The sequence below is a fragment of the Gekko japonicus genome, unplaced genomic scaffold, assembly GCF_001447785.1.
Source record: "Gekko japonicus isolate JY-2015 unplaced genomic scaffold, Gekko_japonicus_V1.1 scaffold46, whole genome shotgun sequence".
NCBI lineage: Eukaryota > Metazoa > Chordata > Lepidosauria > Squamata > Gekkonidae > Gekko > Gekko japonicus.
This window is the reverse complement of record NW_015169173.1, coordinates 1,779,841-1,794,462: the sequence shown is the minus strand read 5'-3', so window position 1 is coordinate 1,794,462 and position 14,622 is coordinate 1,779,841. Positions and strand designations below refer to the sequence as shown.

General features: G+C 42.1%; 1 protein-coding gene across 1 annotated transcript in view; it reads left to right on the top strand.

Moving 5' to 3' along the window:
- Positions 1–14,622, top strand: part of ATP10B (ATPase, class V, type 10B) — an 89,267-nt gene that overhangs the window by 17,231 nt on the left and 57,414 nt on the right. The window contains exons 2-3 of the mRNA XM_015415829.1: positions 6,072–6,276; positions 11,271–11,356. Of these exons, the coding sequence (XP_015271315.1) occupies positions 6,072–6,276; positions 11,271–11,356 (291 nt within the window). The remainder of the gene's footprint in view (positions 1–6,071; positions 6,277–11,270; positions 11,357–14,622) is intronic.

Below are 14,622 nucleotides of genomic sequence, written 5' to 3'. Positions count from 1 at the left end.
GTTCTTCCAGATTAGAGTCCGCACACTTAACCACTACACCAAACAGGCAAAATACAGCAGGAAAACATCACAAACAATAATTGGAGCAAAACAAACCGCAGCCAGTATTGATTGCAGCATTCAGAGCATTTTGGTGCAGTATAGGGCAAGATCCAAGCATTGAGCGACCCGACTGTTGGCCGATGAACCACATCCCAGCCTGCCTGGGGTGGCAAGAAAGTGGTTCTACAAAGGCACAAGCCCCTGCATGGAACCGTTGCCACCTGGGAATGGAGCCAGGCAACCACCTCCAAGCTGGGCATGCTGCTAAATGACTCAGCTGCCAAGGAACCCATAAGGAGGTCCCCACCCAGGGAGGTGGGCATGCAGGCACAGCCTCCCCACAAAATGGATCGAGCTCAATGCCTAAAATCACCAAAAGAGCTGGGCATATGCCCTGCTCCTGCCAAAAGCTCCTAGTGCTGCAACCAAGAAAGGAGGGAGTCCTGAGCACCATGAAGTCATAAGTCCTGACCCCAGCAGGACAATCCTGAACAGAGCAGACATCCTAAAAGAAATGTCTGGGTGGTGAATTACTGAGCCACCAACCAACTCCACAAAGTGAGCTGCAGCCTTGCAAACTTTTTTCTTTGCTGAGTCCACCTTGTTGGGAAACATCACCCCTCCAGTTCTTCCTTTCAAGCAGCTCCAACCATAATAATTCAATCTGGGGAAGTCGAGAGTGTAAGGCTTGCAGGTCCATCAAAATGGCCAATGTGAGGTTGACACCTTTCCAACTGGGTAGGTCATTGTCTCCCAGCTGGATCACCAATGCATCTGGAGGTACACTGGAGGCAGGAAGGAATCTCAGTGCATACCCTGCTCAACTTGATCTTATTATGCACCATAGCCTTAGGGCACAGCTAGATCAACTTGGCACCAGTACCAGATGTTCTGTGCCCTCCCTGACATTGTTGCAGCAGTCAATGTAGTTGGTATCATTGTGCTGCCATCAGGAATTATTGAGGGTTGTGACTGATGTTTTATGTAATATTGTATTGTCTTTATTGAATGTTGTGAGCCGCCCTGAGCCTGCATGCGGGGTAGGGTGGGATATAAATTAAATAAATAAATACCTCTTGTCCCAACCAAACAATCTGCAAGTGGTCATCTAGTCCCAATGAAGTCCCCTATCCTGAAGTGAAAGCATAGCAGCCATCCCAATGGACGATACTGTGTCTAACGATCCAAACTATCCTGATGAGGCCTGAAGAAATTAAAAAGCGATGAGTAGAAAGACCAGAGATAAGCTGAGGATCTCCAGCCTTGCACAGAATCAAGGAAGATCCCAAGGTAAACCAGGCATGTGCATGGGCCCTCTGTCTTATCCTTTGCCAAAGGGACCCCCAGCTCCCCAGATCACGTGACGCTGGGCTTTAAATAAACCAGGAGAAGGGCTGGGCAGCATGAATGTTCACCCAAGCCTGCCCCCAGCTGGTCCAAGGAGAGGAGCCAGCAAACAGACTGTGATTGGCCAGCAGCCAGGGAGACTGCCCACAGTACCTAGAGTCCCGGAAACCATCATGGGCCATCTGGAGCCTGTCATGGCACGTGGCCTCCAACCTCATGGGAGTCTAAGCCCTGTGACTGCAAAAGTGGCCACCAGTAAGTCAGTGGCCACGGCTTGTATTAGTGTGGTGGAAGAGTATCAGAGCACCAGGGTTGTTTGGAGAGACAATCAAGTTTGATTTGATGCATCCTTGATTAATTACAACCGTTGGTTTCAAAGGAGGTCAGTTTTTTCGCCGCCCTGAGCCCATGTTGGAAGGGTGGGATACACATTTAATAAATAAATAAATAAATAAATTTTCCAAAGGAGGGAGATTCCCTTTTCTCTGGGGCATTCATCGAGGATTTAGGAATAGCAAGACAAGGACTCGCTGTTGGTGCCCTAATGGAGGAGGACTGTTTTAGGCTCTTCAGAGTGGATACCATATGTTCAAGTCGGTTTATCAGGGAGTCTTGTTTGCATTCAGGTAAATTGTCAAGTCTACCTGATCTCTCACTGGAGAAGACCCTGATGCTGGGAAAGATTGAAGGTCAAAGAAGACGGGGACGGCAAAGGATGAGATGGTTGGACAGTGTCATCGATGCAACGAACATGAAATTGAGCCAACTTCAGAGGACAGCGGAAGACAGGAGGGCCTGGCGGGATCTGGTTCATGGGGTCGCGAAGAGTCGGACTCGACTGTGCGACTGAACAACAACAACATACGACAGGGTCAGGTATAAAGTGGGTGTTTTTGAAGAGTTGGGTGTGCTTGCTTTGTTGCTATGCACCCTCTTGCAAGAGTATATCAATAAAAGATAATTCTGCTTCATCAGAAGTCTGACTCCAGTACTTTTTGGTAAGATAAATAGCTTTTCTGACAGGAAGGACCTCAGTGGTGTATAATGTCATACAGTCCACCCTCCAGCACAGCCATTTTATACAGAGGAATTGATCGCTGTTGTCTGGAGATCAGTTGTAATTCCGGGGGATCTCCAGGCCCACCTGGAGGCTGACAACCCTGGGGACAGTGTTTGCTGATATTTCAATGGGTTCTTATAGGCCCAGTTGATCTTCCCATAGCAGGCCACCACAGAAAGGAGAATCCAGATTCACTAGCATCAAGGCATTACTGAGACTAATTATATCATCTCTCTCTGCCAGAGAGCACCTTATAGTGAAAAATATGCTTTCGGACTCATATTTAAAGATGCCCTTAGTTACACTTGGGATAAAGTTAGCTGTGACAAAGACTACGAAGTTCTTGCTATACACAATGATATGCAGTTATTGCTACACTGGAGTCACACTTCATGGAATAGGAGCCAAAATCCTTATTAAAATATAGCATTCAAAGCCGTGTGCAAACTTCATCTAATCCAGGATGTGCTAACTTTACCCACTTAGGACTCTTCATTGTTTTTATTCTGTCCCCAACTTTAAAATCCTGAGCAGAATAGAACCATCTTTCTTCCTTTGGTGTGAAGCATTACATCTGTCTTCTTTGTATCGATTGTAGCTCTCCAATTTATCAAGGTCATCGGAGACTTTTAAATCCTGTCTTTTAAAGTGTTTACAATCCCTCCTCATAGGTTTGTTTCCCTAACAAATACATACTTTGTTTTCTATCCAAGATGTTGCTGATGAGGATATTGATCGATGCAATCTACTGCTTTCAGTGAATATGAGAACAACAGTCAGTCACTACATTTACCATCACCCCTTTCAATTACTTCCCTTAACAAATTCCCAGTTTAGGGTCAGAGACTGTGGATAAGTATGGGAATGCAGAGTGGAACCTTAAGGAAAGATTGCATCAGTGTAGATGTTCTTTATAAAAAAAAGATGTGAAATAAAAATTTCAATTTAATTCTGTAAACCCAAAAAGCTTCTTGGAATTAGACATGACTTGGTGATGAGAGAAATGAGAGCTTTTTGTCATGATAAAAGAGAACTCAGTTTTTTCAATGATGTGTAAATAATTGGTTTGATTGGCAGACACGTAGTCCAACAGAAGACATCCAGCCAATTATACCCATTCCTTGCCTCAAAAACCAGCAGGGGTGGGGACAGAAGGTCATTTCCTGTGCAAAAACTGAAAGTTAAACTGTAGAGTTTGGGGTGAATCTCAGACCATAGTTCTAACATCATGATATCACTTCTGGTTTTGCACTGGTAGTGACATTATGGGCCCCATTCCTCAGTTCTTCCCAGCAGGCTGCTGGCAACCATAGTGGAAATTCTTTTGAGTCTGCACAAATCTGTAAATTTCTGAGGTTTGCCCTAACTCAGTGGTAGACCACAGTCAGATCCAGGCCTTGGCAACTCGCACCAAAAGGCAGCAGGTATGGGCAGGGTCAACCTAAGGTTTTTTTATGCCCTAGGTGAATTATTACTTTGGTTCTCCCCACCCCCCATATTAAACATATGTAAACAAACATAATGAAACATCAACCAGTTCATTCCAAGGGCTGCAATCCTAAACAAGCTTACCTGGGAGTAAATCCCATTGAACACAGTGGGACTTACTTCTGAGTAGGCATGGTAGACATGCATATGAGGAGTTCTGGTTTGGCTCCCTCTTTGTCTTGCCTCCAGGACTCCTGGGGTTGCCTGCAGCCTTCTGTTTTGGTGCCCCCCCCCAGTTCTGGAGCTGTAGGCAGTCACCTAGGTTTGGCTAGTGACTGGACCAGCCCTGGGCATGGGAAGGATTTCAGCCTTAGACAGTGGAGAGTTGGTGCCTGTCAGAGTAGATAGTACTGGGCTAGATAGATCAAAGATCTGACTCAGCTTCATATCAACTGATAGCACGGTTATTATTACATGGCAAAGTTACACACAGGAAGCATATAATAATATAAAATATGTAACTAAGTTGGTACAATGGGTATCCAGACTGATTGGGCAAGCCCACTAATACTAATATCTAAATTTTCAATCCACTCAATCGCAGCTGGGGAGAGCTCAAAGAGCTCCATGACATCACCTTGGAAAGCATGACACTCATATTCCTGTGACGGAAAACAGTTTGGTGGACTGCACCACAATCACATTCAGGTCCTGGGATTTTGCCCCATTTAAACAACCGGTCTGCACAACTACCAAACCCTGTTCATATTCTATTAGCCAGCTTCCTTACTTTATGTGGCAAGTCAAATCCTGCAGGTTTCTTGCTGGTGTTTATCAGGTTATGGATATCAGGTAGAACTTATTACATCCATGTTCACAAGCATTCATTGCCTCATAACAAGATGTAGATGGACAAGTGAATGCTCATCTGCATTTAAAAAAAACAAAAAACCAACCATGACCTGGATAGCCCAGGCAAGCCAAATCTCTTCAGATCTGGGGAGCTAAGCAGGGCTGACTCTGGTGAGTATTTGGAAGGGAGACCTCCAGAGAATGCCAGGGCAGGGAGGCAGAGGCAGGCTATCAAGCCACTTCTCTGAACGTCCTCCATGCCCCAGTAGGAGTTGCCAGAAGTCTCCATGACTTCCAGACATGGGCGCACGCACACATACAGACACTGCAAAATACCAAAAAAAAAAAAAACCCAACCACCCTCTCCATACTCATACAACACTCATACAACACTGTTAATGGGAAGGCTAGCCTGAAACAATCTTCCTCATAGGCTCACTTGGTATGCGTAGAGGGTACCAGGGACATTCAAATGTTTGGTTCCTCCCGGCAATCTGAAATATAATTACTCAGCAAATCATGTGATGCTTTTTCTGATCTGCTTCAGCCCTGTGATATTCCTGCCCCGCCCCATGAGATCTCTCTTTAGATAAGTGTAAATTACCCTTTAGTGCACTCCTGCTAATGTGGCAGTGATTTCAGAAGACATGCTTTAGCTTTGACAAGCAGTTCTTGCAACAGATGGTGACTGCAGAACTTCGGCACCCTTGTCAGGTGCTGTGCTTGTGGTACCTCTTGCCTAGTGCAACAGTAACTTGGGTGACAAAAGTGAGAGCGGCCCTGGGTTGCCAACCTCCAGGTAGTGGCTGGAGATGTCCCATTTCAACTGATCTTCAGACAACAGAGAACAGTTCACCTGGAGAAAATGGCCACTTTGGATGGTGGACTCTATGGCATTATACCCCACTGAAGTCCTCTCCAAATCCCACCCTTCTCAGGCTCCACCTCCAAAATCTCCAGGTATTTTCCAGAGGCTGGAAACCCTAGCTCAGAGCCCTTCTCACTCAAATCCACCCTTCCCATATGTACCTGGGAAGTGTAATGATATCATCTGTCTGACTAGGGAGTTTTACATTCAAATCTTCACTCAGCCATGAAAGGTCATTGAGTGACCATGGGCCAGCCACTAGCTCTCAAGACTATTTCATACCTTGATTGTAGGGATTTTTTACAAAACCCCCACATGGGACTGCACTGAGATCGTCAGAGGAAGGGAAGGAGGTGTGTTTGATAAATAAGTAAACAAAGCCTTCAGCGTAAACCAGTTTCCTGTGCCCTAAAGAAAGGAGAAGTTCTGGGTTTCTATGAGAGTATCCAGTAGTGTTACATTTTCTCTTAACAGAAGCAAAAAGACCTACATTGAAAAGTGCTGGGAAGACATACGTGTGGGAGACTTTGTACAGCTGCAGTGTAATGAGATAATCCCCGCTGACATTCTGCTACTCCACTCCTCTGATCAGAATGGGATCTGTCATTTGGAAACAGCAAGTCTCGATGGGGAAACCAGTCTTAAACAACGACAAGTGGTGAAAGGATTCTCTAATCAGGTAGGCCTTAGAGCTGCCTTACACAGCCTGCCTTTCCTCTCTTCTTTCTTATGCAAAGACATATAAGACAAGAAGCACAGAACTGCCCAGCTAAAAGGGGCTCTTTAACAGGATAACTTCTACAGATGTTCCTGTCTGCAACATGTGCCTTGGTTGGCTTGCATGAGACCCAGATGCCATAATGTTAGCTCAAGTTACAAGATCAAAGGTGACTGAGGGTTTCCACACAAAGGAGTCTAAAGAGAAGCTCAGAACCAGCTCCAAGTTTTTGTTGCTGGTGGGAGATGGTTAACATCCAGTAGAAAATATTGACACACACTGAATTTGAACAGACATTAATCATATACTAAATGGTATATAACTACATGAGCAAACATGCCTGAATCCAGGCCGGTCCAAGATGTAAACTATTAAGCCAAATGCAACCTGGCAGCCATTTATTGGGCTTGCCAGGTCTTGAATGCACACTCTCCTGTCTCTGCATTCTCAAGACAACAGAGTAGATAGATTATTGGACTCCTGGTGAACTGCCATTTGGGTTGCCAGCCTCCAGGTGGGGCCTGGGAATCTCCCGCTTTTACAACTGATTTCCAGCTGACAGAGATCAGCTCCCCTGGAGAAAATGGCTGCTTTGAAGGATGGACTCTATGGCATTGTACCATGCTGAGTCCCCTCCCCAAACCCTGCCCTCTCCCGGATCTACCCCCAAAGTCTCCAGGTATTTTCCAACCCAGACCTGGCAACCCTAACTGACATCCATGGGTAATTGCTGTGTTTAGTTTGCTGCGTCACAAAGCAAGCAAGCCTGTCTTAATAGTATATGTGAGTGTAAATGTCGTAACTGATATAGAGGAAAGACACAGCACCCAAGTCGTATCAAATGAGAGGAAATGTAGAAATGGACGAACTCTGCCCCTTCCGCCACAGCTTGATAAAGAATTGGGCTCAGCAATCCAAACTAGGTTCTTTTTAATATAATTAAAGTAGCTTGGCCTTTTCCAAGCCCAATTCTGAAATTTGGAAATGGCATCATCAAGAGCACAAAAGGGATACAAATGCTTCCCAAGAGCCTCCAAATCTCCTGATTCTGTGGCTGAAGGATGGTTGGCAAGGAAGATTCCCTCTTCCTCCTTGGTGCCTCTGAATATGAAGGTTCCCTTTATTCACCATGGCTGGATAGCCATTGATCAACCTATCCTAAATGAATGTTAACCCCCCCCCTTTTAAAGCTATCCATGCTTGTTGTGGCTATTATTATACCCACTGCCAACAAACTCCACAAAATTTAATTACTTGTTGAATTAAGAGGTATGTATTTCCTTTTGATTGCCCTGAACCTTTTGCCCATCAGCTTCATTGGGTTACCCCCCCAAATGCTAATCTTATGGGAGAGGGAGAAAAAGTTCTCTCTGGCTCCGGTCACACGGGAGACTTTGGCCTGGGAGAGGGATGGATCGGGGGCGCAGCAAACGGGTGCAATCTCACCGCAACATCTGGGAAGCGGCGCGCATCCATCCCTAAACCCTGAAAACCCGCAGCAAAAAAGAACCTCCTACAGAGGAGGACTTACCTGTAGCACCGCTCCAAGCACGGCTGTGGGATCGCCGCCGCGCCCGTCGTCCAGATCAATCCAGGCTCCCCACCGAACTGTGCATGCGCACACATGCGCAGTTCGGCTGTCGCGTTCTTTTTTTAGTGGCTTTCCCCCAGCATCTGATTGTGCCGAGGAGGAAGTGCGCGGTGGCTCAGGGGATCTATGTGATCCCGCCGCCACGTCTCTCTTTTGGTGCAGCTTTAGGAAGCCGCAATTTGCTCGTGCTATCCTCCCCCCCATGTGGCAGGGGCCTCTGTCTACTTTCTCAACCCCTCGTGTAATAAACCTCTATTATCCCCCCCCCCCATGTCTTTTCTGAACACAAAAGTACTAGACTCAGTTCGGCCTTTCTTCATAGAAAAGCTGCTCCAATCCCTTAATAATCTTGCTTGGCTTCCTCTGTAAATTTTTTCCAGCTCTGCAATACCCTTTTTGGGATATGGTGACGAGAACTGTGCACAGCTCTCCAAATGAGGCCTCATCACAGTTCTACACAGAGGTGTTACAATACTAGTTTTTCATGTTCAATTCCTTTTCTAATAATCCCCAGCATAGGGATTTTTTTTTTACTGCTGCCACACACTGAGTTGACATTTTCATTGAGCTATCCACTGTAACCCTGAAATCTCTTCCCCTCTCAGTCTCTGCCAGTTCCATTCCAACCTTATCTTCATATATTTAAGGTGAGGATTTTTTGTTCCAGTGTGTATCACCTCTCACTTGCTTACACTGAACTTCGTTTGCCGAGTTGTTTCCCTCTCACCTAGTTCAGAGAGATCCTCCTGGAGCTCTTCACCATCCAGAATAATGTGTTCTCATCTGCAGGGTGAGGTCAGGAAGGCAGGTCAGGAGAAGAGCTTCTGGGAGCTGTCTGGACACAGTTTACTTGCAGAAAAGTTGGGAGAGAAGTGAAATACCATCCAGTGTTCCAGTGCATGCTATTTTCTTTGCTCTTCCCTTTTTAAGCCACACAATCAGGGGTCTTGTTGTAGAAAAAGGCAGGTCAGGAGAAGAGCTTCTGGGAGCTGTCTGGACACAGTTTACTTGCAGAAAAGTTGGGAGAGAAGTGAAATACCATCCAGTGTTCCAGTGCATGCTATTTTCTTTGCTCTTCACTTTTTAAGCCACACAATTATGGCTTCCACATGGATTTCTGGTTATATTTTGCAAAGCTTTGCACTGCACTGTCTAAACCATAGTTTTACAAATACCACAACACAAAGTAAGTACATTTTTGTTCCCAGAAGAGGTTCTTTTTAGGAGAAGGGGAAGAAGAAGAAGAAGAGGAGGAGGAGGAGGAGGAGGAGGAGGAGATTGGATTTATATCCTGCCCTTCTCTTGGAGTCTCAGAGCGGCTTACAATTTCCTTTCCCTTCCCCTCCCCACAACAGACACCCTGTGAGGTAGGTGGGGCTGAGAGTGCTCTTTCAAGGACTGCTCTTGAGAGAACAGCTCTGAGGGAACTTGTGACTGACCCAAGGTCACACCAGCAGTTGCATGGTGTGGGGAATCAAACCCAGTTCTCCCAGATGAGAGTCCACGCTCTTAACCACTTATTTATTTATTTATTTATTAAATTTATATCCCACCCTCCCTGCGAGCAGGCTCAGGGCGGGTTACATCAATCTTAATACAATACAATTAAAAATAACAGTTTAAAACAGAATATAATCATAAAATACCGTGTAGAACAAATTAGATCAGATGTCGATTTCAATGTCACTGAGATTAATTAAGCTACAACAGTGGGTACGCCAATGTCTGTGTGGATACAGGCCACTGTATCTCCCTGTTCCTACTGCAGCCCCCTCTCCAAGTTGCTCCTGGGGGTTGGGGTACTTTCCAGAGTTTAACGCAGTGGAATGATGTGGGATGTGACATAAAGGTCCTTTCCGCACTTGGATCTCATCCCTGGTTTTATCAGAGTTCAACTCAGGACACAACACCTTGCATTTATTCTTGGTTATAACAGCATCTGTTTATCCTGGGACAAGTGTGGAGTGAAACTGGGGTGACTTCAGGGTAATGTGGAAACAAAAAATACCGCGAGATAATTACAGGGGTGAACTCAAGTGTAGTGTAGAATGTAGAGATATCCCAAGCTAATTACAGGGGTGAACTCGCATGTAGTGTAGAATGTAAGTTTAGGGACAGGGTTGAACCAGGCTTTAAGGTCTAGTGCGGAAAGGACCAAGGAGTTGAAGTGGGAGAGAAGAATCTACAAAATCAAGGGGGAGGCCTTAGCACTGCCACAGGGACATAGTTGGATCCAAGCCATAGATCTGAAAGAACATCTGCATGATAATTGGGTGTAAAATTAGGAGACATTTAAATTTGAAAGGTTAACAACTAATGTTGCGCTGACTATGAATTTGGGTTTGATTGGCAGGTGATAGAAATTTAAAAGCTTGTGCTCCTTTTTAAAAACTAATTGTTGTTGCCTTTTCAAGAAATATTACATTCTTATTCCTTCTGAGCCATCTTCAGGGGATATTTCTTGAGTTTACAAGACAGTTTAACTTCAGAACACTTGCATTTGTCACACTCCTGAGAGATTCCTCAAATATATTACTGACAAATGTCAGATAAAGATAAAATAGGTTAATGCTGCAACATCAGGATGAGAAGAAACACTTTGTTCCCTTAAAATGTATTAAAGCTAACTGCATCTCATCAGACACAGACATCAACCCAGTCTTTCTACATGTATATAGTATAGACGTTATTGAGATAATGCTAAAATAAACACAGTGCTTGATCATCCCCACTGTCCTATTCTTTTGCCCTTCTGCAGAGGGGATCTATAAACAGATGCCTCTTTTGCACTCGCAAAGCCCCTTCATTGTTGGATCTTAGTAACAATATACAAGCACTTTATGCAAGTGAGAAAAGCTCACATATTGTGTTATAGTCTACTATCTAATTGCTACAATCAGGGATTATTCAGCTTTTCATCTCATCTCCCAGTGCTGCAGTTAACTGTACCTACAATTAATCAAGTGGCTTAGCAGCACAGTCCAAAGCAGATCTAACCCTCTTTTAAAGTCCATTGAAATCAGTGGGCTTAGAAGGATGGTGCTGGTATGTAACTCATCTGATTGTATCACTGTTTTAGAATGACTCCTGGCCCTATTCTAAAATGCCAGTATAATAGATTTGTATCCCAAAGCAAAGCAAAATCTTTCATGGGTTGCATCAATGATTAACTTCATATCATCACTGCAGCCTTGGTGCAGATCCATTTCCATTCTATAAATGAATGGTTTCACAACTTCACCTTCAGTTGATTGCCTAATCAGAAGCATATAGACAAGTTTATTTCACTTTATAATACAATCATTTCAGATGCTTGCATAACAAAAACCGATTATGGTTTTTCCCCCTCTGTTTTGTTTTGCAGAATGCTGAATTTGATCCAGAATTATTCCAAAACATAATTGTTTGTGAAAAACCCAACAATGATCTTAATAAATTTAAAGGCTATATGTAAGTAGTCTCATCCTTTATTTATCTTGCTCTACAATCAAGATATTTATCAAATTCTATTGTAAATTCAGTGCCATTTGTGTAACTTCTAGTTACACATATGCACTCACTATACATATGCCCTAAGTCAAGGAATGGCATTGCTGTAATAAATGTATTTGTTGTTCTTATACAGGTTGCCTAACGGTGATAATGTGTCTCTGTGAAAGAATGTCTCTCATAAACCTTATAAAAAAGCATAAGAATGTATCATCTGAATATGGGCTAAAATACATTTGTGAGGTGACTGAGAGGATTTCACATTTCTGTAAGGAAAATGAATAAGCACATCAACTCCACCATAAATTCTTGACTGCCAAATGGCAAGCCAAATATAGCTTCTGATATGATACCCAAAGTATCATACCCAAAGACTCAAAGATTTCTCAGCGTTACATTAGATGTACAGGTTGTTCCATTGTAGCATCAGAATCAGCTCAGAAAACTTTCCCAGACATCATTACACCAATCTTTATCTAACCAGCTCACACCACAACATTATTGCTAGTAGAAGCCGTGTAGATATAACTAGGGATGGGCACAAACTGGGAAAACCATGGACTGTAATGGGCAAAAACCCATTCAAACTGAACCAGTTTGGTAAGTTCATGATGCAGTAAACCTCCCCCCATGTGCTAGAAACACCAAACTTGCAGTGGACCTCTGGTTGACTCTCTTCTACCTGTTCTCCAAGTTTGGTGAGGATTGAGAAAGGATTTTTCAAAGAATTTTATTTTTATAACAAACAAACACAAATACGGAAAAGGTTTGAGGTACCATTTACATCATTATTTTAGTTATTTTGTTACCTCGTACATTGTCTACTTTGTAAATTCATATTTTCCACCTTATCTTTTTATAGAAATATTTTGCATTATAATTAAAAGTATAGTTCGTATTATCTTCTAATTCAGTTATACGTCCATATGCTTTATTTATTGTAATCTTCCAACCATTTGTAGAATCTTGAACATGTGTTTTTGAAGCTTCCTTCATCTTGTCCTTTCAAAATTAAAGTTAGTTTATCTATCTCTGCAGTCTCAAGCATTCTGTTTATAATTTCTTCTTTAGAGGGCACTTCATTTTTCCAATATTTATAATGTCATATTCTTGTGGTTGTCAATATATGTCTAATAAGATAAAAGTCTTGTTTTTTTACACTTTTCTGGCATTATATTCAATAAAAACAATTCAGGTATATAAAGTACAATACAACCTAACATTTTTTGTAACATTTCATGAATCCAAGACCAATACTTTTTAGCTTTAGCACATGACCACTACATATGAAAAAATGAACCAACATTTTTTGGCACTTCCAACAATCATTTGATAAATCAGGATAAATCATTGCTAATTTTTCTGGAGTCATGTACCATCTATAAAACGTTTTATAAATATTATCTTTGTATGAGGTTGCTTTGGTAATTTTTACATTTGTTTCCCATATTTTAAACCATTGATCTAAATCAATATTATGCCCAAATTTTGTGCCCATTTAATCATAGAATCTTTAACTATTTCATCCTGTGTCTTATTTTCCAACGTTATTATGTATAATTTCTTAATTAATTTCTCTTCAGTATATAACAATATCTTATGTATTTCTGCTGTTTTAGAATAGAAGCCTATTAATTTGACTTTGGCATACCTTGACTCTATTAGGGCTCTTTCCCACCAACTTAAATCTGGTTTTTGTTTTATAAAGTCTTCTGTTGACTTTAATTCATTTTATTGTCCAGTAAATCTTCGTATTTTAGCCTTACATTCTTTTGCATCGATTTTGGGTTTGTAAATGCTTCAAGTGGTGCGACCCATTTTGGCATCATAGTATAGAAAGATCTTTTCACTTCTTCCATACCTTCAGTAAAGATTTCCTAATAAGATGCTGTTTGAAATATTTATGGGTGTCAGCTTTTCCATACCATGTAAACGCATGCCAACCTAGGAACAAGTCATGTCCCTCTAACAGTAGTATGCTATGATTTTCTAATGTAATCCATTCTTTTACCCACGTCAATGAAGCTGCTCTATAGTGTACAAGCCAAATCCAGCTCTTTCTTTTGCATCTTGTAAGGCTTTCAGTTTTAGTCTTGGTTTCTTATTTTGCCATATAAATTGTTTCTTCAGTTTATCAAGCTCTATAAAATATTTTGGTTTTTTATTGCAGTCTCTTCTAGTTCATCATATCTTGTATTTAGTGTATCAATTTGTTGTTCCATATTTTGTGATTTATTTTCTAGCTTTCCCAAAGAAGCCGTTAACCCTACCACTTCTTGTTTATTTTCCAAAATCTGTTTTTTAATCTCGTTTGTGCAACCAATTGTTGAGTGAGGTTGTCTAATTTCATTTGAAGTGGTTCTAGTGCCTTCCCAACTGCTGAGGGTAAAGCCATTTCTACTGCTTGATTCACAGCTGAAGGTAAAGCTGTTTCAATTGCCTGATTAACTGCTGATGCTACAGCCTCTTGAATTAAGCTTTGCAGTTCTTTTAAATTAACCTGGACCACATTAGGTTGCCCAGGTGTTGTTAAGGAAAGTTTTCTCTGTCCGCTATCCATTTTAGCTAATTGACTATCCTAACCTATCCTCTATCCTAATCTATTCTTATCATAACATTTCCCTATTCTCTATTTTCTCTATTTTCTTCTTGTATCACCTATCTGCACACTACATTACTAATTTACTTACTCTTATATAAAGCTATACTAACTTGCTTACTTAGTAACTGTTACTATTCTAATTCTCTAGTTTCTAGTCCCTAAATAAATAAATATTTATTTATGGAGAAATCCTTATCACCCTAATGGTAGAAAGAATTATATATGAAATAGAGAAGAGGAGAACAGAAAAGGGAGGAGGAAAAAATGATGAACAGAAAGGACCAACCAAGAAATAAAAGAAAAGTAAAGAAAAAGACCAAAGGGAAGATGGGCGGAAAGTATACAGCTGCCTCTTCTTATCTTCTTGCTGCTTGAGTCCAGGATTATACAGCTCTTATGAAGGAATATGCTAGCATATTCTTCCGTTCTTGCTGCTTATCTAGACCCACCAACACCTTGAAAAGGATCTTCTCCTCCAACTTTATTTCTTTTTCTCTAGCCCCACATAGGGGCAAGCTGTCCCTTTAAAGTTTTTAATGAGGAGCCAACATTTGTATTGAGTCTCACAGACTCCATTCTCCACCTCTCCCGTCTTTCGAAATGTCAAGGCATGAAAGTCCAAATA